We start from the raw sequence: 26354 nt of genomic DNA on the forward strand, positions 1-26354 counted from the left end.
GCGACGCTGCGCAACTCGTGACATAAGTTGGGGAGTGCTCGAAGTTACGCAAATTTTGTGAAACGCGTCTGGACCATTGGTTCGTGCGGTTTGAGAATACTGCAATGCACTCACGTACCCTAAACTCCGAGTTATTTTAACAGTGGCCAACGACGACCGATTGCCACTCAAGTGGTGGCGGCGGCAGCGGCGAAGTCAACGCGACGCTTGTGCCAGGTTAGGTGCCACTTGAGGGCACGTGAAGTTGTCGAAGGCTCGCGGGCTGGCAGGAGGGTCACGGGACGGACCCAGGTGCCGTCGGTTGAGCGAGATGTCTGCCGCTCACGAACGCAGTGCCCACAACGGCCTATAGCACCCGTTGTATGCATGGCGGTGATCAACTCATCCAAACACTTATGGCAGTTCTCAGCTCTGCTGAGCTTCCCGAATGTGAAGCGATCGGACGCATTACCCCGAGATTTGGTCATTTCGGAGATTTTTAGCAAGTTCTGGTGGAAAGCCTTGCAAATCTTGGAAGCAAAAAGTGACGTATGGTTGATGGGCATACATATAATGTTATTCCTATATCCTACTTGATTAAACACGACCCGTGTCTGTTTATGATGGAATTCTCATGTTGACCTTTCAATTCCTTTCCTGCAGCCTCTTCATCAGCTGCTTGTACTAAAGGGTGGGTGTTGCTGTGCGCCTCGCCGTTGCAATTGGTTCGTCGTCAGAGCTTCGTTAGGGTTTAATGAGAAACGAGATATGCACAGAGTCGTACATAGGAGTGGAGGCGTGCGGCTTAGCAGCAGTGACGGGCCAAGCGAATACAGTTGGTAAACATGAGAAGTAACATCGGTGGTGGTGGTGGCGCTAAAGCGTTAAGCAAAGACTGAGGGCCCCATATTGGCCCAAGGGGTCCCGTGGCATTCACGAAAATTCGGCAGTGAGCCGATCATCACCTCTAATCATAACCAACATCAAAATAGAATTCACTTTTTGTTTTTTTTACAAATTAACCTTTCATCTGTATCTTTATCTCGTGTAACTACAGATTTCTCTTTTGTCTGCATCTCTCATCTCACCACATCATCTCGTGTCTATATCTCTTCAGTAGCTGTTGCTCTATACTACACCTGCATCAACCATGCGAATAATTCGCCCTTGTGGTATCTTACTAGGTGTTCATACATTGAATGGTGGCCTACACAATAGATTGTGCTTAGGGGCCCCCAATAGGGTCATCTCCACCACTGATGCACATTCTCGACTCTTGCCTTCTTTACACTGCAACAGACAAAGATCCCCAGTATTGCCTTAACGGACTGTTGGGGCAAGTGCTGTTAGCACACACACACACATATATAGACGGGCATTTGTATGCATGTTGAACTTCTTTCGCACCCGCACGTTATATCGACTGTATTACATAACACGAGTGGCTGGGAAGCGGTGGTGCAGTGGTTAGCGCGCTGCGCTAAGAAACCGACGATCTGCGTTCAATTACAGGCCCCGGCTAACATCAGTGGTAAGTGATATCCCCCCCCCCAACCCCCAACTTCACAATCCCGCACAGACCAGCCACCATTCAGCAGTGGATTGACAATGGGCTCTACGTTATTATTGCTATTTGCGCTCACCACGAGATGGGCTGACAACTTCACGAGTCACCCTCCCTGGGTTGTTGACTCCTCGGTTTAACATTCGCCAGTCTTCTCCGTTCGCGTGCAAATCCGGTACAGTACTGTAATTACGCGCTTCGCGCACCCGATGATTAATTAGTAGGTACGTCCCGTGGACGTTCGAATTTAAACCTCTTAACTGACACGTTCAGAAGAAGGTTGTACTGGTAGGAACCTCCTGGTTACACCAGCCCACAGGGGATTATTGTGTCCGTTCGTCGTGCATCCAAAAATGGGAGTGGTGGGGCTGGGTGGGTGGGGAGGGGCTGGTCACCCCGTGGTGCCCTTATAAAACTCAACGTTTAACCTACTCACGCCGGCTTGTGCCCGCCCTCACAGTCGGGCATATTTGCGGAATACACCACGTGGTGCCGCCGTTGACCCTGGCCATTGACCGAGCAACCCGACGTTCCTACCAGCTCCCTCCGCAGGAGAATGTGTTTCCTCGTTAAGCCCAAATGAGCGACGCGGCTATTCTTTATCAAAGGCGATTTGACCTGCAGAGAGCTGTATCTTTAAAATGTTAATTAACATCCCTAGATTTTCCCGTATGGTTTTAATTCATACCGGTTGGGAGTTAATTGAGACTGCATGTCAGTCGGGCGAGGCACGTGCGTGATACAATAAATGGCACGTTAATTGTATCAGCGCTCTCACTTCACGTGAAGCACACGGGCACATACACGGCGATACCTTTGCCTTAAATTGAACAGCAGATATCTGCGCCGAGCGGGACACACGTGCACATAAACAATACGCACACGCATTTCTCTAGCTAATTATCATCAGCCTCTCTCCACGTCACTTGTGGACACGTTTACCAATCATTAGGCACGTGCAGCGTGTAACGATTTTAATGTGCGCATTAACCGAACTGGATTAAAAATAATGGTGGCATTGCAAGGAATGTAGTTTGGAGAAGAATAAAAAAAAACCGTGACAATCGACACGCGTGCCCGCTTTAAATCGGAGAACCTCTACACCTGCGAAATCTACTACTGATATCAATAAGGGTAGCAGGCAATAAAAAAAAACACAACCCATAGCATAACTGTACAAGCTTGCCCGCAAGCTGGTAATGGGTACGCAAAAATGGCAAAGTCGTGATTGGTCTCCTGGGTCTGTGAATACATTTGTGTCTTATGTGCACACAAGTTCACGTTTCTCCTCGTACGCTTTGTGGGGGTGGGGAGGAGGAGGGGGCTTCTCCGGGCAACGCGGTCTCATCCCAGACCAAAACATTCAGGACGCCCAATGCAAGAGAACACGGCAGGTAAGTGTTGTAGACGTGATATGATTTGGGCAACAACATCGACAACAAAAACGGTTGCGATAGGTCTATCGCAGGGGGTCTTGCAACCTGCGGCTCCGTGTCCGCACAAGGCTCTATGAAAGGACTGCTTCGTGACGTTGTTTATTAAGGACCCACACCGTCTCGTGTTCACCACGCATGCCTTGCGGCTCTTAAGATATTGCGTTTTTTTTACCGAATTCGATCTTTTAAAAAAAGAGTCTCTTTATTATTTTGTTTTCCGACCCCCTGCTATAGGGAAGGCGTATGTGTGCGTGCGTGCGCGCGTGCGTGTGCACGACCGAGGATGAAGGCCGGCTTCCATAGCACAAGGGCCATCTTCCGAAACGTCACCTGTTTTGTTTATTATTATTGTTGTGTAAAGTTTTTTGCGAGGTGTGGTACTGAAGAAGCTTGACTCCATCTATCACTCGGCCTTAAGATTTACATTGAACTGCCCATATAGGACTCGCCACTGTGATCTTTACATTGGGTCAAACTTAACATCTCTTAATGTTCGACGGCTTGTGCACCAGATCTCATTTATTCACGATGTACTTAGAAAAAAAATCTGCAGACTGCCTGCTGGATCTCGGGTCTTCGCTCATTTACCAGCTTCACATTCCCTATTGCCGTACAAAAACTGGAGGAAGGGCCTTTGCTATTGATGCCTCCAGGGTCTGAAATGCTATTGCCAATTAACTGCAACTTGAATCGCTACCAATGAGATCTTCTGTCAAAACTGCTCTAGAGGAGTTGTACACCCCTAGCTGCCACTGCTATTCATTGGCGTAAAATAAAATGTTTCGCTCCGGATGACGCTGCATTATTATCTGTATAATTATTATCTGTATTTTGATTTAGCGTGCTGATCTTAAAGGTGCATTGAAAAATTTGATACTCCGACTGATGCTTCTGTTGTGGAGTAACTCATGCAGCCAGCTATGGCTCTAGGATTTGGTGTTACATGTTATTTATGTAGTTTATTGTAAAAAAAAATGATCACAGTCCCTATGATCACTGCTACATTGCAATTATGGCTTTAATTTTTGGTGATTTCGAAAACGTTTTTTGGTTTGGACATGTTTTGTTGTAGAACGGAGTTAGACTGATGGCCTTAATCTAAGTTTTCCTGTGGTTGTTGTTTGACTTGCATCCCACTGGGATTTTTGCACACAGCGTTGGTGTACGGTGCTTTTCCAGGAATATTTTGCTGTTTTTTTAATGGCTTTTCTGTTTGCACAGTCAGTCACTTTAAGATGTTTTTGTTCTTTTTTTGTTTGTTGTGGTTGCACCCGATTCAAGAGCCGAATGGCTCGCAGGGCTATACCAAATAAATAGACTGAAAACTGAAATAAAATCAAACAACATTAGCTGCGATGGCATCTCGATCCTTCAAGCGAAGCGAGGGCTTTCACTGAAAAGGTTAGTTTTGAAATAGACAAAAGGAGGCGTCTCAAGTCTTTACGGTGGCCAGTGAACGATTAACGGCGCTTGGCTTGGGGAGACTGCCTCCAAGAACGTCAGGTGGCCGTGTTGTTGGGCTGTCGGGTGGCCGTGTTGTTGGGCTGCCAGGTGGCCACTAGAGCAGTGTTCTTTACTAATTTTTGGACGGGAGGGGGGGCGCTTTCGCCGATGACGCCTCATCAGCGTGAGGACCACCACACCATTTGAAACCATTGGGGGTTTGACAGCAGCACGATGACGATGATTGGGAGGGGGGGTGTTTTCACTGTGTAAGGTCGGGGGGGGGGGGGGCGCGCATAAAGGCCCCCTCGGGGCAGCTAGTGGCCCACGGGCCTTGCAATGAAGAACACTGCCCTAGACGGCTTGGAGCAAGAGGCTGTGTGTGTGGGGAAGCGGTAGTACAAGCCTTTAGTGCGCTGCGCTATGAACCCGGTCGACCCGAGTTCGATTTTCGCTCACGGCCAACACCGGTGATGTATTAGCTGAAACGCTTCCTGCCCCTCCCCCCGGCTAGGTCGACTCTGCCTGGTGCGGTATGTAAACATCGCTGCTAAGGAGACAAAGGCGGCCGGGTGTGGTGGTGCTGGTCAAAATGCTCTGTTAAGGACTTTGTCTTGCGGAATCTGTGGGTGTCTTCTATCGGCACTCTCGTCGTAAGACTCCGTGAGAGTTGTCTGGGTAAACAAAGCGTGCTATATAATTGTCATTGTAAAGTACTGTGCCAGCAGTAATGTGATGGGGCACAGTGTGGGTAGTCCCACTTATTCCAAAGCGTCTGACCATCGTGGTGAAGTTGGCCCAAAAACATGCCTCCCAGGAACTCGCTGTAGCGGAGTCCGTGCCGCAAGCGGTGTCACGAGCAGGCAATTGCAGGGCTGCACCATTCCTCCATTAAAAAAAAAAACCGGAAGAGTCGAAAACAAACATCTCGCGGGCGGCTTTGTAAAACCAATAAAGTCTGCACCTGGCGCATTATATAGTTGGCAGTGAGACGCAGACTCGCCCTGGCAATGATCAACTCCAGGTATTGCATTTACGGAGCAATTGTGCAAACGCATCGCAAATGTCTGCTCTGCTGCAGGCGACTTCTATAACCCGTGACACATTGTAATTCTGCCAAAAAAAGGCCAGCTACGTTGGAACAAAAACTGCATTTAGCGACTTTAACGGGCGTTGGGATTAATTTAATCCAGCAGTGGATTAACAACGGTTCTGTCGTCTGTACATTCACATCGAATGGTTCATACAGCCCGAAACTTTTAATGCTACCACGCCCTCTAGTGGCTTGATAGTGAAAATCTTGTTTAACTTGGTGTTAACATTTATCTTTTGCAAAGGTGTTTTTATCACCATTTGGAAACGTGTGCGTGCCAGGCGATGGGGAGGGATTTTATGAAAGAACAAGGGATGCAAACTCGGAGTTTGGGAATTAAACTCGACGCGGGAGAGTGGAGAACTAATCTGGAATCGGGGAGGTTGTGATGGGTGGGAACGCGTGTGCGTGATTGGATGGATGCCAGGTTATACTGATGTGTGTGTGTACAGGCAAATGGTTACTTGACCATATTGGCACTACCAGACCGAGGAAAGTGGAAAGAAGTAACGAAATGTGCAGTGGGGACACCTACGGGCTATATCTGCTCCATGGATCGTGATGAAGATGATCACGACGACGATGATGATGACAATAGTGGCAACCAGAAGTCTGTGACCAAAAAGGGGAAGACCTAGAGTTGGATGTTTGTGATGGGTGGGGGTGGTGAGACGGTAAGAGTGGTTCTTGAAGGACTTGACGACTGGAGACCTCAAGCCAAGACGGCGGAGGAGGAAGGTCTGGTGTCGACTGTGGAACTGGCCGGATCTCTCGGAAGGAAGACGCGATGGCGAGGTGTGGTGGCATGATTATGATGATGATTATTATTACGCATTGGTTTTTTTCGGTAAAGTCACGTATGTATAAATACAATAAAATTATATTGAAACAAAAAACAATCACGACGTTTCGATCACAACGCAAGCGATCTTCATCAGGTGTCAAGAACAAATCACGGAGGTAAATACAACAAAAAGATGAGAGACGAGAATTCAACAAACCTGAAAAAACATTATGTGAAGCACATCCAGTCAGGCCAACAACACAGTTAGACACTTCCTGGCGGACCACGAATTTCAGAAGTGTTAAATTTTGTGTTCAACCTTTGGATTGCACATACCAGCATAGATACAATGAAAAATACGAGGTACACGGTCGGTAGAAATACACATACAAGTCCACCAAGAGGTAAGGAGGGAGGAAAGACGGACAGGGAGGCAGACAGAGGGGGGGGGGGGGGGGTGGCCGGAGGGATGAACAGAAGCTTAAATAGGAAATACGGTTGGAGGGGCCAGAGCGAGAGCGGCAGCTCAAACACGCACATCTTACACATACAAAACGGCAGCTCAAAAAAGGACCACCTCTTGTAAATACAAAACGGCAGCTCAAAAAATGACCACCTCTTGTAAATACAAAACGGCAGCTCAAAAAAGGGCATATCTTACACTTTTTTTGAGCTGCCGTTTTTTGTATTTACAAGAGGTGGTCATTTTTTGAGCTGCCGTTTTGTATGTGTAAGATGTGCGTGTTCGAGCTGCCGCTCTCGCTCTGGCCCCTCCCCCCTCCAACCGTATTTCCTATTTAAGCTTCTGTTCATCCCCCCCCCCCCCCTCTCTCTGCCTCCCTGTCCGTCTTTCCTCCCTCCTTACCTCTTGGTGGACTTGTATATGTATTTCTACTGACCGTGTACCTCGCATTTTTCATTCTATCTATGCTGGTATGTGCAATCCAAAGGTTGAACACGAAATTTAACACTCTTCTGAAATTCGTGGTCCGCCAGGAAGTGTCTAACTGTGTTGGCCTGACTGGATGTGCTTCACAATGTTTTTCCAGGTTTGTTGAATTCTCGTCTCTCATCTTCTTGTTGTATTTACCTCTGTGATTTGTTCTTGACACCTGATGAAGATCGCTTGCGTTGTGATCGAAACGTCGTGATTTTTTTGTTTTAATATAATTTTATTGTATTTCTACATACGTGACTTTACCGGAAAAAAACAATGAGTAATTTTATGCAGTCACGAAAGCTTTAATACTTTATGATTATTATAGCATTCCTTCTTGACACGACAATCGGGCGGTTAGTGCCGATGTGGAAAGAGGAGGAAGGAGAGTTCTTGGCCATAGCTTTTGTATGTGTGGTGACCTGCAGAGGCAATTAAGTGCTCCGTGTTTTTATGGCCTTTCATCGGTCAGCACCACCATGAGCGTTGTCTATCGACTGAGCAAATGCATACAACTTAATTTGGCACGTTTGCAGCTCCTGAGACTTTCAAATCATTCAGTTTTGACTGCCGTGCGTGAAGGACTGTTCTCTGAGCTGGGCGTGTGGAAAGGTGCATCCCTGGTGTGTGTGTGTACAATGTAATTTGAAAGGTTATCCAGAAGTAATTTTGTGATATTACCTTATACAAGCCGTTCTCTCCTTAACAGGGTGCAAAGTACTTCTCACTGCAAGACTTTCGAATCTTTGTCTCGTGGAATGACGCGGATGCCCCCAATAGGAATATAAACAGGGACAATTGCATAACTCATGCCAATCACTCTCAAACTCCACGTGGTGGGGGAATTATCTGTCGCAAAAGGCGAAGAAAGACCCCCACGTGGCATTAAAAGAGAACTGCATCTTGGGCAATGCACTGTGAGCCTGGTGACGCATGACCAGCCTGACGAGCACTGATAGCGACTGTGGGATAAATGTTCAAGAGTGCATAACACCCATGCAGAGAATTATCCTTACAGAAATATTACCCGTGCATTGAGAATTTTTCGAATGCATGCAGCGTTTTCTGAAACCTTTTTTTATATCCAACTCACTCTCGTATTCAGGATTCATCTGTAGGTTTTTTTTTAAACATCCACAATAACCCTATACAGTACATTTGAAAATATTTGTTTTTAAATAACACTTTACAAAAGACCGCCCACAATACCGCGGGTACGAAAATGTCAAAGGCCGTCGCGCCTCTGTGTGTGTGTGTGCGTGCGCCTGTGCTTGACAACTTCGTGGATTGGTGGCACATGCTGCCTACGAGGGGGACGACAAGCCAACATTTGTCCTCGAGACGGCTGCACGTTTTTTCTCTGCACAGCAAAGAACCTCGTCGCGGACGCCTTGCTGTTAAAAGTCTCGTCTATAGGCCGAGCAAATGCAACCTTCACAAGATGCATTTGTCGGCGCCATTCGGGTCTCCTTCAGCTGCTGCTGCTGCGACATCGGAGTGTTAAAAAGTGTAGACAGGACTCGCCGGGGTTTAATTTGACCTATAAACCAAAGCGCGTGACGGTGTGTGGCGCAAGAGGTGAGCGCACTGCGCTATGAGCCCGGAGGTTCCTGCGTTCCATTCCCAGTCACGGTTTTAACGTCCGTGGCGAGTGATCATTCTTCAACCTGCGCTGAACAGCGTGATGGAATTAAGGTCAAACTCAAACAACCACCATGACCGACATGGCACGGGAAGGCCTGTAACTAACAGGCGATTGAGAAAAAAGGGGCTGCACACTAATTTAACAAAACTATAAAATTCTACAGCACTCTTTCTCACGAAGTCAACCTGGGACATCTCCCCGTGGCGCACCGTCAACGGTTATAAAATAACATTTCAAAACAATAGCAATCCCAGCCAGAGAGCGAGGGCCCTCCCGCGCGATCATAGGGCCACCTTGCCAACCGGCAGGTCTCCCTCCTCCTTGGCCCTCGTCTCTCTCACGCTGGACGACGAGTGGATGATCTGCGTCTTGTGGCGCTTCTTGTTCATCGGCGCCTTGAGCAATTTGGCGAACGACTGCCTTCTCATGAGCTGCATGTCGCGCAGAAAGTTTCCACCACCACCGCCGCCGCCACCACCACCGTCCGCCTCGTCGTCCGACCCCGCTCCCCCACCGTGACCGGCCGGGATCCTGAGGCTGCCCAGGTACGGCCTTGGCAGCTTCCTGCGCGCCGCCTCCGTCGCCGCGGGCCGCTCCGCTCCGTCGCCCGCGGGCGCCTCGAGCAGCTCGCGGATCTCCCACGAGGCGTCCTGGCCCAGGTAGTGCCACGGCTTCCTACCGCTGTAGTCGCGCGCGTTCACGTTCGCCTCGTAGGCGCCCACGAGCATCTTGGCGACGTCGGTGTGCCCGTGCATCGCGGCGAGGTGCAGCGCCGTGTAGCCCCCATGGGAGCGCACGTTCACGTCGTCCGCCGTCCCGGCCGACGACTCTGCGGCCGCCACAAGGACGGGCACCATGTCGGCCTTGCCGTGCTTGGCCGCCCAGTGGAGCGCCGTGTAGCCCGTGAGAGGGTCACGGCGCAGCGCCAGCGACGGCTCTCCCAGCAGGAGGCCGTGCAGGTTGCTCCAGTCGCCGCGCGCCGCGCTCACGATCCACTCGTGCTCCACCGGCTCGAGAGCCAGAGGGGCTCCGAAGCTGCTGCCCCCTCCTCCCGCAGCGTCATCCTCGCTGGTTCGAGCCGAGCCCACGGATTCGGTGTCTGAATCGCCGCCGCCGCCAAAGTTGGGGGCGATGAATGGGCTCTTGGGCGAAGACGACGACGACGAGGAGTTGTGCCTCTTCGCTTGGGGCGACCCGGGGACGCGCAGACCCTGCGCTAAGTTCTTCTTGGATGTCGTCTTGAAGGACCCTCTCCCAACTCCTCCCCCGGCGTCAGCTCCGGCAGCAGCAGCAGCAGCGGAAGCTGTCGCTCCACTCGAGACCTCCTGGCTCGAACTGTCTGGACCGCCTGGCCCCGACTCCCCTCGGCACCCCTCCTCTCCGCTGTCGCCCCTCCCGGCCTCCCCCACGTCCTGAGAGCCGCTGCCCTCGGCCTCGGTGCACGCGGCTGCCTCTGACCTTGACCCTGGGGTCGTCGTCCCCTCGTCCTCCTCCGCGGACGCTGCGGCGTGGCCTTGTGACGACACCGCCTGGCTCGACGCGTCCGCGGGCGCGCGGCGTGCCGCCGCCGCCGCCTTGGCCGCGAGGTCGCCCTCCGCAAAGGGACCCCCCCTCCTAGTCGCGTCCACCGCCGGAGAGGGCGCAGTGATGCTGATGGCCACCGGAGGAGGAGGCATGGTTGTCGCGGAACTCGCCTCGCCGCCGCCGCCTCCTCCATCTCCTGAGCTCGCGTCTCCTGCCGCACCGCCACCGCCACCTCGCTCCTCATCCACACTCGCGCAGCTCGGCAGGGCTATGATGCGCGTCATCTCGCCTGCTTTGCTCGGGGCCACCACCTGCTGCTTGGCCGGGGCCGCGGCCCCTGCCGACTGCTCCGAATGGCTCCCCACGTCTGGCGGCAGCTCCGAGGGGAGGAGGGTCCCATCGGCGCGTTCATCTCCTCCTCCTCCTCGGTCGTCGGCCTCGGCTGTCCGCGGCCCGTCGACCCCCGCTGTCTGCTTGCGCACCACCAGGTGCTGCTTGTACTTCTTCTTGAGCACCACGTACTTGGCGCCGTCCTCCTGCTTCACGAGACCCACGGCGTTCACGAAGCCCTTGAAGAGCTCGCGAGCGCTCGGCTCGCCCAGCGCGCCCCTGAACCGGTGCAGGAGCTCGGTGTTGGCCGCGCGGCCTCCGCTCTCCACGAGGAAGTTGAGCACCCCGTCCTGGCTGAACTCTGGCTCGTCGCCCATCGTCCGAGGGGACAGCCCATGCGTAAGGTCCGACGGACCGCAACGCGCACGCAAAACGCACCCGTCGCCCCCTTGTTTTGTGGCTGCGAGTTGCTGGGTCACGTCGAGAGCCGAGCAAACGGAGCGGGAATGCGGCTGTTTGATTTCTAGTCTTGCGGACGAATGGCCTTTTGTAGGTGCCCTCTCACGCGAGTCTTCTTCGTCTTCTCGTATGGCGGGGTAGAGGCTGATGAGCAACGTGCTTGGCGAGAGAGCCCTTGGGCAAGGGAGCAGCAGCAGCAGCCTTCGTGGTGAAAATCTGCAATGCGTTGCTCGCTGCTCGCCCGACCGTAGCACAGAATCAATCTGCTTCAATCCCTCCTGTTTCGCGTCTTTAGCGCTGCGGTCGAGGCTGCCAGCTTATCTCTCTGCTACGCGCACGGCAAACTTGCTGGGGTTTGTTGGCACGTGCTCACGAGCGGCGAGAGCACGCGGTGTGCGTGCGAGCGAGTCGTGGTACAGCTGACGGCTGGCGAGAGAGGGGGAGGGAGAACGCGAGAGAGGGAGAGAGGCGCGCTGCGACGGGGAGTTGCGTTTTACGCATTAACGTGCGCGCGAGCCCAACTCGAGGGGGGTTGGGTGTCTGGGTGGAGCCCAGTGGGGGAGTGGATGGTGGTGGGGGTAAGGAGTGGGAGTTTGGGTTGCGGTTGTGGTGGGGGTGACTGTTGACTGGGTTGGGGTGCTTTTGCCCTCCTCCCCTATAACCCCACCCTCTATGATATGATCCCTTCCACTATAACCCCACCCCCTTCCCTTATGATCCCCTCCCCTCTACTATGCCCTCCTCCCTCCACTATGATCCCTCCTCGCTCGCCGATTCACCCCCCCCCCATCACTGAGGTTTCCGGAAAAGGAGCGAACCAAGAGCCACGCACGCAGAGGGGTCCGGGCCTTTCGGCAATGATTCACCTCGCTGTCACGCAGCGCTGTGTGTGTGGCGTGACCTTGTTTATTTAAAGGGGCTGAATGTGGACAACAAAATTTGACATTTTCGCACCGTCCGTGGCCAAGCGATGCCGAGCCTCTCTCTCTGGGCCGTCGTGCATTCTACTCTCGCTCTCTCACTCCCGCGTGGCGTATTTTGTACCAACATTTGTTTTTCTCACTTTATTAGGAATTTAGAATTTTGGGGCTGAGGGCTGTAGGAGTAATGGTAGGGGGGGAGGGGCTCGCCCCCCCCCCCCCCCATGCCGAGGCTGCCGCCGTGACGGTCGATAGCGTTGATCGATGATGGATGACGTTGATCGATGATGGATGACGTTGATCGATGATGGATGAGACGAAGCAAGCTTGGACAGAAATCACGGACCTAGATAATCAATCGTATGGCCTGGCACCAGGCATGCGCCACCACTGCCCCTTTTTTATTTTTCCAGGTAAGGCCCACTGAGCTAATATAGCTTTGTTTTTCTTAGAAGCGACCCGGCCACAAATGCTAGCTCAAGGACGTGGCTTCTCACGTGGAAAATGATAGCAAATACTCTTTAGCGCACGTTTCTAAATGTGGAAGGGGAAACCCCAGAGGGCCCGGGAAAAAAAATCCACGACACCACGGCGAGAACGCGCAAACCCATTGTCAACTCTCACGGTCTTGCGATGCAACAATCCTATTTTTAGCTCCCCAACCGCAAGTTAAATTCATCGCTCCATCTCCACAGCGGGCGTCCTCTCCTCCTTTTAGCCGTTACGGTCTCGTTCGTGTTCACCACCGGCTATCTATCCGCCTTTGCGCCGCTACGCATGGCATGGTGTAACTGTGTGCATCACGTGGCTTTACGGTACACGCGTTCGGCATTTCGCTATGCTGCTGCTGCTGCATCAATGTTATTCTTTTGAGCTAAAACAGAAGAGGAAGTGTGCGGTTGTTGCCAGACATTGTAAGTTACCCGCCCCAGTCTGTAATTTATTCGCAATGTCAAAACAAAAACCTCTACACTGCGTGCTGGGCCAGAGAGCATTGCCTCCCATGGGACACGCAGGTTAGCCAAGCTGACCCTCCTCCTCCACGTCACCACTTCGCATCTCCTTTTTACATTCCATGAATATCGGTTTTCATCTCGCCGCGGTGGCGAGCAGTTAACTACCTCGCTGGGTATGCAGGGGGTCCGTGGGTTCGATCCGAATCCCCGACGCCTGCATGTTTTTTTGAGTTTGCCTGGCACTCCCTCTCTCTCCGTGCTCGTGTGGATTTTTCTCCAGGGTCGGTTTTTCCCTCCCACATTTAGAATCAACAAGCGTTGAGAGTTATTTGGCTGCTATACGTTTCCACGTGATGAGCCACTTCTTTGAGCAATCCTTTGTGGCCACGTCGCTTCTGAAAATGAGCGTTATAGTTCGGTGAGCCTTACCTGGTAAAATAAACATAGTATAGATACTTGCTTAAACTTTAATTTCATCAGGAGATGGAAAAACATGACACCTAAGTGTGCTGGGATCCATAACCAAAGTTGGGTTTTAAACCCATATATGTAAACACAGCATTAATAACTCAATCTTAATAATAACAAAACAAGTTACAAACTAACGTGAAATTTCAGTTATAGAAACTGGATTCTTTATTTAGGCAATCTGAATGTGATTGCTTATTTAAAATTTTATTCACTTTTTCGGACGTCTCATCACGGGTAAGAAGTTGAACCCTCGGTGTCAGAGAAGGGCCACATAAGTGAGTGCCACGGAGCAATCTTTGAGAGATCCCTTCAGGTGACGTCTGATCCACGCCAATCCACTGGTGAAAGAAGCCCCCCCCCCCCCCCCCCCTACTAATTTCAGTCATGGGGGAGTTATTTAACCACTTCACCCACACTGTGTGGTTTAGTGAAGGTGTTATTCACCATGGTCGGGAAATTAAGTGTACGTCTCCGGGTTCTTATTGCAGATCACTTTCCACTGCGTCGCCCACAGTGTGTACATGGGTCCCTATTTATTGATTTGCTATGAACAATAGTTTGGCACGTTCTGAACCTTTTCAATCGGGACACGTGCAGGAGTTCCCACGAGACGCCTTTGTGCAAACGAACGCCTCCTGTACAGAAGCCTTCTCTGTCCACAGGTGAGTGGATGATGCAAGTTCTTAGGGTGTTCTCGGGAGGCTAGAATGCTCAAATATTGGAATAAACGTGTGTATGTATGAACGTCTTTCGCGCCATACGTAGCCAACCACGCTAATCGGATGTGTGGGGGGGGGGGGGGGGAAGTCAAACGTAAACAAAACCTATTCGAGTCTATTCTTATAACTTATACCATCTGAAACAAAAATATTTGTGTTTTCCAAATAATGATGGCCTGTCTGTATTTAAGCGCTATTGTTCATGCTGTTTTCAGGAAATTGTAATTCGTGTGACAAAAAATACATCGTTTTTCCTCTAGTTTGCACATTCCCACCCTGCCCGTGTGCTGTAACTACAGCCACTGAAAACGGTCTCGGCTCTGGTCGTCCTTGCGACGGAGCTGGGTCTCCCCAGCTGAAATAAAGTCCGAGCGTCATAGATTTCACTCATTGGGTAGGGTCTGTGCCGCGGTGGCGAGATGTTAACTACTTCGCCTGGTATGCAGGAAAAAGTGGATTTTTTCCAGACTCTGTTTGTATGCCTCGCTCCCCGTGGTTGCGTGGATTATTCTCCGGGTCCTGCGGTTTTTCCCTCCACATTTAAAATCAACGTGCGTTTAGATAATTTTGGCTGCTATCATTTTCCACGTGACAAGCCACTTTGTTGTGACATCATTTGTGGCCAGGTCGCGTCTGAAAAAGAGCTATATACCTCTGAGCTTTACCTGGTAAAATAAAAGAAGTTTTATAGTTCAAAAAAGCATATGTTTATACTTCTACATTTTCTGTAAGTCCCGTGCTATAACATATACATTATGGTCATCATCAGTGAACCAAGGAATTGGCCTGCCATGGAGTGTGGTGATCAAATCAGTGGAGTCGCCGATTTTTTTTTCCTATAAGTATAGATGACCCTGATATGCTTTCATTTCTGTGTAAACATTTAGTTGCTAGTTCCCTTCTCGTGTTGGGTCAACACCTAAATCCTGCTTCTTTTGATGTCCACAGTTCCAGCTGCCCTTTAACGTTGTTGCCAAGGTGAGTGTTTTCCTCTCCAGGTACAAATATTTGAGACCTCGTCACCAAAAAATATACCGTAATTTGTTTCCGGAGGTATTTTTTATGGAGATCTGCGTATAATTCCACCACTTTTTCATGATGATTCTGTTTCTATCGTGCGCTATGGTTCAACCTTGCTCTAAAGTGATTTCACCGATAGTCAGCTTTCTTTTTTTTACCACGTTCACACTCCTGTTACACGTTCTCTGATTTCCTTCGTCGTTCGTTTTCCCAATCGTTTTTATGGAATCTGTGTGGAAAGATGTTGACATTTTTCATCTAATGGTCATCTATCCTAACCTGCGTGTAATGTTCTTTCAGAACACGTGTCCTCAGTTTGTCCAAACTTGCCCCCACTATCAGTGCAGTGTACATTGTCAGTGTTAGCTAGCTCGGAACTCAAAAGTGGTGTCACCCATTTAATCCTTTTGATCCTCCCAAGCCATTTGCATTTGTTTTATAAGCGGTCTGCTCAATGCCCACACTAAGGGGCGTTGCTGGGGTGGGCCCTGCACCAAATGTCCCCTTTTTTTTTGCACCAACCCAAGTTCACTCCTTGGTGGTGAATCGCTGTTATGGTGGTCACCTCCGCTCGACTGCCCCCCCCCACCCCCCCACCATCCGAGAGGAGCTACAGCCGGGTCTGAGTCTGCTCGAAGCTACTTTTTTTTATCATCGCCCACTCCACTATCCGAGAGGACGCTACAACAATAAACAACCGCTGAAAGCCTACACAGTCGGTGGCGGCTCAAAGTCTGCTCGCGGTTTGTATATCGATGCAGGGCGGGCTGGTGAATTTTCAGGTTTTGTTCTCGCAATTCTGCTCCATCCTCCAACCCCCGTGTTGGGCTCATTAGCATCTCTTTGGGCTCTGAATGATTCGGGGGGAGGGTGCTGGCGGGTGGGGGACTTCCTGCCCCCCAGCTGCGTTTTAAGGCGAGACCGCTGCCTTTGTTTTAAAGGTCTTACAGGGGCGCTACTCCCCTCCCCTTGCCCTGCAGCGTTTAATTAGCCAACCCCCTTTTTTATTTTAACGTTTTAACCCGAATTAAGTTGATGACACCATGTGTGGAATCGGATGAATGTAAATGATGGGGGTGGACTTCCCCCCCCCCCCCCCCCCATAATTACAGGAAAAGCAATAGTGCAGACCAGAAAAAAATCACACGCGTTTAAAACGAATGCTACGTGTACACGTTTCCATGTGGCGTTTTAGTCACGTGTGTTAGTCCGTAGGGTTTAATGTCGTCATTCCAATTTAAAAAAAACGCATGCCGAAATTAATGAACGGTGTCCAGGTGATAGGTTATCGTCGCTCCGACTGAGACTAAGAAGACCCGAGCCAGTCGGGGGAGATTCCAAGCATCCACATTCCTACTGAGAAGTGCGCACACTGTCCCAAAGATGCCCACTTGTCGGCCACATACACACACGAGCGGGTGGCGCATTTTAACCACCCTTGATGGCTATACGGATTGGAAAAGACGACTGACTGAGATGTGTTTTTTAACTGGATCTCACGATCGAGAGTATAGGTTCTCTCCCAACCACGCCATCGTAGACCATTCTTGCGTAGTGTTCTCGGTACTTTCCAGGGTGATGCCTGACGTTCCAACGCGTGTCTGTGCCTGTACGGCAGATGATGATGATGCCGTGTGAAGGAATGCTTGATTTTGTTGAAGACTGCCATCCAAACAAAACCCTTTGGAATTGTACCGATTCACCTGACCTCAATCACCACGGCGATTGTGATCAATAAACCAGAATTTGTTTAAGCAAGCATGCCTGCTTGACGTGATGCTGATTGTTAAAACCGGCAGTCCAGAATTTGCCTGTATTCAACCAATTCTGCAGAAAACATCACTCTAAGAATGGCCAATGAGACGTTAACAAAAAACCGTATTTATTTAGATGGAGAGACAAACATGGGAATGAGGCTTGTACATTCTGAGCGAAGGGGAACTTGGAGCAGATGGTAGAGGTGAGGAGATGATGATAATCATACTTTCATTTGATATAGCATCATTCATACCAACAGCATCCCACAACGATTGCATTAATTATATATAAGGACCAACTCCCATATGCCCAGGTGGCTACAGACGGCACGAAAGAAGCCCAACACACACACCAAGAAAATAAAACCTTACGACCAAGGATTATCATAAATGAATAAACAAATTAAGAGATGTGGATCCTATTTTATATTGCTGGCAGAATCCCATTTTAAATATCTATCAATATAATAATAGTACACAGCCCTTTGGCACTCAATTGCCAGATATGGAGAATATTTATGGGTGTTGTGCACCACATCATTTAATAGTAACCACAGTAACAGCAAGCGCCGTCATATGACACTGATGCGTGTGCTATTGCTGGAGGTGAAGTGGTATGTATGCTGTTGCCATGCTGTCGCTGGCTTTGCTGATGGATCAACACCCTGGGCTGTGGATGGTCGCCCTAACGGTGACACGGTGGCAGGGCACGGTGCGCTGTCATTATTTTAGCCTTTAAACAGACTGTTGGGGCAAGTGCTGTTAGCGAGGAGCCTAATGAAGGTCGCGCACGATGAGGGTGCTTGGTGGACAACCTCTCCGCCCGTATTCGTCTCCCCAAGTGTCGATGCTTAACACGCTCTGCGCCAAGTCGGCCTTGCCCGTGTAAGGCCGAGTAGACTTAGGTGAGACCCAGGACCGTTTCCAGGTAATCGTCACTAGTGTTTTGTTGCCGTAGGCGGGGAATCGAATTCGGGTCCGATCCCAAGGCTCCCACCTCCACTGTGGACAGTCTCTCGGGCACGTCCAATGTGTAGGCCTATGTTACACGTGTGCTACCTGTTTTGTGTACGTACATGCATAGCCTGCACTTGTTGTGCGTGTTCATGATGCATTGATTTATCAATTGTTTGATTCTTAAGGCTTACAATATACACGATGGGGGGGGGGGGGGGGTGTTATTAGTGTTTCTTAAACTAAACTATTTATTTTACCAGGCAAGGCTCACTGAGCTACACGGCTCTTTTTCAGAAGCGACCTACGCCAAAAATGATCGCTCGGCGAAGTGGCTTATCACGTGGAAATGTATAACGGCCAAACGCTTCAAACGCGTGATGTTGATTCTAAAATGTGAACGGAAAAACCGGAGGACCCGGAGAAAATTCCACAAGGCCACGGGGAAAACATGCACACTCCAAATTATACAGGCGTCAGGGTCTGGATTGAACCCCGGGGTACTCCTGTATACCAAGGAGAGGGAGTAAAACTGTCCACAATCCTGGCGATCATACCCAAATTGGGCTAGAAGAGTGAACAACATTGCACAAACCTGACGGGGGGGAAATGAGAAACAAAACAAAGGAGACTGTAAAGGTGATGATGAACAATTTGCGCAGTCGATTCAAGAGTGAAGTCACAGGCCTGAATCCGCGACAAGCCGGTCGGATCGATGGGGGAAATCTCGATAACCCTTAGTTTTCCCATCTAAACGTAGTTTGTGTGTCTGTAGGCAAAATGACATTTGCGGGGATAGTGCAGAAAATGTGACCGAGAGAGGGCCACAATTGACAGACCTGCCAGACCCAATGGAGGCGGGGGGGTGTTCAGTTTGTGGGTGTGGCTGAGCAGGAATAATGTGACCACACCTTGGTGGAGCCAGGCAGTGTCATCCGTAACAATCTTGCGGGCAGGACGGGCGTCTATAAATAATACACAGCGTGTCCGTGCACGACGATCCTGCCTTTGGCATCTGCTTGTTGTGAATCTCGCTTGCATTGACAGGGCACCTAATATGTATGTAACAGCCCTGCTGTCAATCTACTGCTGGATGAAGGCCTCTCCCCCCACGCTGTCTCCGTTATGGGTGTTGCACCGCGCGCTGGACGGTGTGGTTGGGAGATGAGGGGGATGGGGGACTTGGATTGATTCGGATATCACTCGCCACTGATGTTAACCATGGCTGGGAAATCAACCTCTGATTGGCAGGGTCGTCACATGATGCGCGTTAACCGCTGCGTCACCACTCGAGCTTTATAATAATGATCAATCCCGTTTAATTTACGCAGAAGAGCTTTGCCGAGTTTCACGAGTCGTTCTCAGGAGATTCCAGCATTCGGCTGTTTGGCAAGGTTCCCATTCTAAATTTGAAGCTTTCGTGACTGCAAGGATCCATACTCTTTGGTTCTATTCGGTAAAGTCACGTAGGTAAAAAATAAAACAACAAAAATCACGACGTTTCGGCCACAACACAAGCGGCCTTCATCAGGAAAAGGTACACCAGACTGTCTCGAGGACAGCGCTGGAGTGAACACAGCTAAGCTCAGACCGCGACCTTAAAGCTGTGTGAGAGGAATCAAGGTGCCTTGACAAAGGAATTAGCATAAAAAATAGCATTTAATTGGCGGACTTCAATGGTACAGTATATTTTTTTCAAGTAGTGGTACCCCAAACTTTCGTGCTTCCCCTTTTCTTCCCTTTCACACCCCCCCCTCGCCGACCTGCACATGTTCACCTTTCATCATGCTAAGTCCGCCAATTAAATGCTAATTTTTATGCTAATTCCTTTGTCAAGGCACCTTAATTCCTCTCACAGCTTAAAGGTCGCGGTCTGAGCTTGGCTGTGTTTCACTCCAGCACTGTCCTCGAGACATTCTGGTCCCTTCACCTGATGAAGGCCACTTGTGTTGTGGCCGAAACGTCGTGATTTTTGTTTTATTTTTTACCTACGTGACTTTACCGAAGGTTCCCATTCATGATTGTTTGGCCGTTTTTTTTCGTGGAAACCGGAGTGCCTGGAGAAAACTCGCCGCATGTAAGGGGGGCACTACTCGGCACTGGCATCTCCTGGCCACCTCGCCCCCCGTGCCTCTACACCACCTGACAAGCCCCTGATGGCCACCCATTATAAAAGTGTTAACCGGGCTCGACACGCTTGGCTTCTGAGACCCTGGTGACGTTGGATGCATTCGGGGTGATTTTGATCGTTATTTACGTGCCTTTTATTTTTAACAGTGTTTATTGACAACTCGCCTGCGCTAGTGTCTAGCAGGGACAATGGCCAGAACCTTTGCGGTTTAAGCGGCGTTGTTGGAGAAAATTAGAAATGCAATACCCTCGCTGTATTGTTCCTTGTGGCTATGTAATTCAATACGCTCGTGTTTACCGGTGAACCTTGCTTAGGAAACGCGCAGTGTTTACGGGTGTGTAGCTATCGGCTGTTGAACCTGGCCTCGTATCCACCAAAAACAAATTTTACACCGTGTGGCCCAGTCTGTGTTTTACATGCGTGGTGGTGTGTGCCTGTAATCCAGCACTTTGGAGGCGAGGGGGTTGGTGGATCTCACGAAATTTGTGAAACTCCCAAACTCAATGTTGCTGCAAGGTGACCGAGAAACGGCGTTACACCGAGTGGATTTAATCCATCTGTGCAGAGCTTTGAGTGTGTGGTGAGGTGGGTTTCCTCCGGGTACTCGAGTCTCCTTCCACAAACCAAACGCTTATTTAAGCCTCCTCCTGAAAACGACTCGAGTCTCGGTGAAGCATTCCTGGCCAACGTAGGGCATTTAATAATGTAATTTTATACAGATAATGATTAAAAACAAGGCTTCATCCTTTCTGGCATCAAAACAGGTGATTTTATGATGTGAAAAATAAGAGTAGGTTTTACCCTTTAAAAAACGCCTACCTGTGATAAAGAATTCAAACAAATATGCTTTGTATGCACTGCGGCCCTTTTAAACAGATTCACTTATACCAGAGACGGCCTCCCTCTTTGATGGCTTTGCCAAGAATGGTAAATCCGTGTTTTTTTAAATCATTCAATATCTTGATACTGGCGAAAGGATCCCCATAGATATCATCGTATCAACTTTGAAGTTCAAAGTGTGCAAGCTCTGAACGTTTGACCTACGAGTACAGAGGCGGTGTAACTCATAGCTGGAGGGTGACTGCCGAGGTGTGAGTGTGACGTGTGAATGTGGTTGCGTTACGTCTCTGGTGTCCCCCTGTTGCCATGGCTTGCAACGTAGAAACACACACACACCCTTCGTCATTTTGACAAAGACAAAGATCCCCCCGCTATAGCCTTGACGGACTGGTTGGGGCAAGTGCTATTGGCGAGTGTGAAGGTGGACACTGTGTGGCACAGGAGGGGGTTGGGTGGTCTCCCCAGTGGCGATGTTTACACACAGCACCAGGTACTCATTTGAGGCCGAGTTGACCTAGGGGGAGGCCCAGCACCGGTTCCCATAATCTTCACAGGTGTTGGTGGCCGTGAAAAGGAATCGAACTCGGGTCGCCAGGTTCGCCAAGCGTCAACACCGCCGCTCCCCACTTTGTCATCTGACACACAACGTGTCGTCTAAAAAGACTGACCCCGGTACAATAACATTCGACTGAACTACATCGCACCGCTGTTGGGTACATTGCACGGTTTGATACATTCTTTGTGGTACTGGCTGAGAAAGTGACTGTTAATGAGCGGCCACATCACCCCCACACCCCCCTATATATCTATCACGCTCTTCTTCCGTGTGACGCCAGTTTAATCACTCTATCCATCTTGCGGGGGGGGGGGGGGCATTCCACATTTGACAGCTGCACAAACAATGGCATTCGATTTTTTTTTATTGTGCTTCTATTATAATCAACCCGTTTATTTTTTGTGATGCAGCTGTTGTATGTATTTGCGTTGGTTCGTGCGGTCTCATTTTAGCTTGTTTAATATTCCAGCGCGTGCACTCTTCACTAAAATAATTCATCGCGATCGAGTCATGGCAAGGCTGTGTTGTGGGTGACTGACTGCATCGCACTGCAATTGGGGTTTGAATCTTACCTAGCATATCCTTCCCGCACCTCCCGATTAGCATGTTTGGCTACGTACGGTGCGAAATAAGTTCAACATACGGGGTGTACATACGTCCGAAATATACAAGCTTGTCAAGCCAGTCTATTACGGGAGCCCGTCCACTTTGTTTGTGGAGGGATTCCACTGGACAGAGACGACATTTTGCGGGCGTATCAGCGGGACGGACGCTATGGGTACGCACAAGTGTACACACACACACCTACAATCTTGCAGATGTACACCCGTTGACATTCGCGCTGCAGATTTATCCACTCTATTCCTGGCCCAACAACGGGTCTGTTCCGGGGTAAACCGGAGCTCTTGCTGCTGCCACAGAGCCCTGTCAAGGTGCCTCCGTCAGCCCCTCGGTGTGTAAGCGCGTGTGTGCCTGTTTGGCCTTCTAGGCACATCACCACCACTTATTCTTATTATTAATCTGCTTGAACAAACGAGGGCATTGGTTGCGGAGCCGTGCAACCAATGAACCGGCGTCAAGAGTGCGCGATAAGGCATTTAATTTACATGCTGTGGGCTGACGTTGGGAAAATGTACAACGCCGTTTGGCGTCATCGTCGCAATCGTCGGCCGTGCTCTATCCACTGCTTGATGAAGGCCTTCCCCAAGCCATCGCAATCTCGCGTGGTCTCGTGATGCAATAATTTGATGAGCTGATTTCATCCCTCCATCTCCACGGGCCACCCTCTCGGGCATGTTCTCTGTGGACTACATTTCTCTTACATTTTTAGCTCTGTTTTCCTACAGAATTTGAACCGATTCATTTAAATGCCGTTGTACTAGAACGATAACATCGATAAAATTTGTCAAAGTTGGCATTTCTTCAATGTTTGCAAATTTTCCGATTCTTTTCCCATTTGGCATTGATTTTATCAAGATTATCTTAATCGTGTGTCCGTGTTTTTTTATTGCCATCAGCAATGTGTGGCCTCATTAACCCAAACCACCGAATACGCCATCAGACCTCTTTGGTCGTTTATAATGACGTTTGGAACCGCCTTGTGATGCAAAGCTTACAGTTAATTACAATTGCCTTGTGATTTTCAGTTAATTACAAATTTTATAATTGTTATTTGGCTCCAGGTCTGGAGCGGCAGCCATCCACGTGGACAATATGGGGCACACAAAACAATAATGTGTAAACTTCACAAACGAGTCTTCTTACCCACATTATTTAATCTTTCGATTTAAAGCTTTCGTGACTGCAATGATTCATCTTCTTTGGTTCTTTTGGTAAAGTCACGTAGAATGAGAATAAAATAATAAATTTATAAAATAAAATAACACAATAATATTCTCACGACGTTTCGGCCACAACACAAGCGGCCTTCATCAGGTGAAGGGACGAGACTGTCTGGTAGGACAGCGCTGGAGTGAAAGAGCCACGTTCAGATCACGACCTTTAAGCTGTGTGAGAGGAAACAAAGCGCCTTGACAAAGGAATTGGCATATAATTTAGCATTGAAATGGCTGAGTGATTAGCTTGTGACTGGTCACAGAAATAGCTATGTTAAAAGTTAAAGTATACACATCCGCAGAGGCACCCCTTGACAAAGGAATTAGCATAGAATTTAGAATTGAAATAGCTAAGTTAAAGCATACACATCCGCAAGCTAATCACTCAGCCATTTCAATGCTAAATTATATGCTAATTCCTTTGTCAAGGCGCTTTGTTTCCTCTCACAGCTTAAAGGTCGTGATCTGAGCGTGGCTTTTTCACTCCAGCGCTGTCCTACCAGACAGTCTCGTCCCTTCACCTGATGAAGGCCGCTTGTGTTGTGGCCGAAACGTCGTGAGAATATTATTGTGTTATTTTATCAATTTATTATTTTATTCTCATTCTACGTGACTTTACCGAAAGAACCAAATAAGATATTTAATCTTTGTTTCGTGGTGTAACAGTTTAAAATTGTATCTATCGATTGGAACCATCGGAGACGAGGTCGTCCAAAGAGATGGAGCGATGAAATCCGTTCGCCGTATGCAGGTACATCGCAGCTGGGTAGTGGTGCGGTGGCTTGGGGGGGAGGCCTTCATCCAGCAGTGGATTGACCATTGCTGATGCATTGCCATATGCCTGATATTTGTTATATCACTCGCATAGATGGGCAAAGATCTATCTTTGTATTAAACAAAACGGATGAATAACTCTACTGAAATAAATTTTGATTTAAAGCTTTCGTGACTGCAGGTATTCATGTTCTTGGTTATTTCGGTAAATTCACGTAGAACGGAAACAATAAAATAATGAAAATATAAAACAACAAAATTATCACGACGTTTCGACTGCAACACAAGCAATCATCATCAGGTGTGAAAACCACAGCAAGAAAATTTGGGAAAAGTGGCGGTTTTTTTATCGTTAGCACCACGGAAAGCAATTTGGCAGTTATTCAGATGGACGAGTCCATCTATGTTCGGAAAAAAGGAGGGGGGAGACGAAAATAATGGATGCGGTCTGAAAGCCACCATAAGCGTGAACAATCATTTAAGACCCGAAATGGTTTATCAAATCCTTCCAATGATTGCTAAGCCAGAATCCATCTTCTCGGTTGAAATTGTCTCTGTTTGTATATGTAGATGGCCTCATAAACGAATCTCTCATGGTACCCAGATGTCTTGCAGAGAACCTCTGTCTTGGAAAAGTCAATGTCATGTGAGCCTACTGAATTATAACAGTTATCTGCCACGGCCGAGGTGTTGGTCCTACCGTGTTTTAGGTCTGCTTTGTTTTCACGGATGCGGTCCGAGACATATCGTTTGGTTTCTCCAATGTAACTACTACCACAGAGGCAACTTAGTTTGTAGACGCCAGGGTACTGTATGTCCAGAATCACATCTTTTACAGACGGAACCAGATCACGGATTATGTGTTGTGTTGAATCGGACCTGGATCTTGTAATTAGTCAAGATTTTGGAGATCTTTTTTGTGATCCCCGCAATGTAGGGTAAAGTGATGGTTTTGAAAGGCTCCTCAAGAGGGTCCTTCTTCATGGTTGGAGTGATAGCTTTGCGGATTGTGTAGTCGGAGTAACCATTAACCTTAAGAGCTTGGTGTACGTGCTTGAGTTCACTGGCTATGTGTTCCTGGTCGGATATGCATTGGGCTCCATGGTGCAGAGTCTTGAGGGAATTCTTCTGGGATGGATGGTGGTGGGAATCCGTTTTCAGGTAAGCATCCGTATGGGCAGCTTTCCTGTAGACAGAGTGGCTCATTGAACCATCAGGTCACTTTTTTATTAGCACATCCAAAAAAGGTAGCTTGCCATCTTTTTCGACTTCCATGGTAAATCTGATTGCTGGGTGTATGGAATTGATGTAGTCGAGGAATTGGTCTAGAGCAGGCCGGCCATGTGGCCAGATGACAAAAGTGTCATCCACGTACCTCTTCCATAAGGTTGGGCCCAGAGTGGCAGTCTGGATGGCGTCAGTCTCAAATTTCTCCATGAAAATGTTGGCTACAACTGGAAATAGGGGGGAGCCCATTGGGGTGCCCTCAGTTTGTTTGTAAAAAGTTCCATTCCAAGTGAAGTATGTATTGGTTAAGCAGTGTCTCACCAGGGGGGGTACCTCCTTGATGAACCAAGTCTTCAATGATTGCGATGGTGTCAGGTACAGGAACATTGGTGAATAAGGAAACTACATCAAAACTGACAAGCAGGTTGTCTGGGGGCAGGGAAATACCCGTGATTGTCGATACTAGGTGAGTATTTTGTACCGCAGAGGTGGTTTTTCCAGTGAAAGACCGCAGGGTTTCAGACAGAAAACGAGCCAGTTTGTAGGTGGGGGAGTTGAGAGTAGAGACGATGGGACAAAGGGGTGTATCTACTTTGTTTTTGGTAAGCCGTATAATCTTGGTGGCCTGGCAGCAGAAGGTTTCAACGAGAACTGTTTGGTTTGATCAATTAATGCGGTTGAATCAGAAATAATTTTGTTGGTTTGTATGACGAGGCTGTCGGTGGGATGTCTTTTTATTTTTGTATAGCTGCCATCGTTGAGTAATTCTTGAATTTTGTTGTTATATTCTATTTTATCCATCATGACAGTGACATTGCCTCTGTCGGCTGAGAGGATGACCGCATTCATTATTTTCGTCTCCCCCCTCCTCTTTTCCGAACATAGATGGACTCGTCCATCTGAATAACTGCCAAATCGCTCTCCGTGGTGCTAACGATAAAAAACCGCCACTTTTTCCAATTTTCTTGCTGTGGTTTTCACACCTGATGATTGCTTGTGT

The 26354-nt window shown here is 49.0% G+C and overlaps 1 protein-coding gene and 1 long non-coding RNA gene across 2 annotated transcripts in view; one reads left to right on the forward strand and one right to left on the reverse strand.

The window, feature by feature from the left end:
• The first annotated feature begins 2849 nt into the window (after nucleotides 1-2849).
• LOC142925080 (uncharacterized) overlaps nucleotides 2850-26354 on the forward strand; it is a 73424-nt gene continuing 49919 nt past the window's right edge. The window contains exon 1 of the long non-coding RNA XR_012942179.1: nucleotides 2850-2937. This is a non-coding gene — a long non-coding RNA (uncharacterized LOC142925080). The remainder of the gene's footprint in view (nucleotides 2938-26354) is intronic.
• Nucleotides 8344-11711, reverse strand: LOC116943460 (uncharacterized). The gene has a single exon (XM_076067813.1). The coding sequence runs from the start codon at nucleotides 11110-11112 to the stop codon at nucleotides 9163-9165; it is 1950 nt and encodes a 649-aa protein (XP_075923928.1). The 5' UTR covers nucleotides 11113-11711; the 3' UTR covers nucleotides 8344-9162.

This window comes from Petromyzon marinus, chromosome 18 (genome assembly GCF_048934315.1).
Source record: "Petromyzon marinus isolate PM22_M1 ecotype Great Lakes invasive population chromosome 18, UKy_Petmar_22M1.pri1.0, whole genome shotgun sequence".
NCBI classification, from domain to species: domain Eukaryota; kingdom Metazoa; phylum Chordata; class Hyperoartia; order Petromyzontiformes; family Petromyzontidae; genus Petromyzon; species Petromyzon marinus.

Excerpts from the sequence above, each read along its gene's own strand:
- LOC116943460 (XM_076067813.1), bottom strand. The coding sequence starts at position 11,112 with ATGGGCGACGAGCCAGAGTTCAGCCAGGACGGGGTGCTCAACTTCCTC.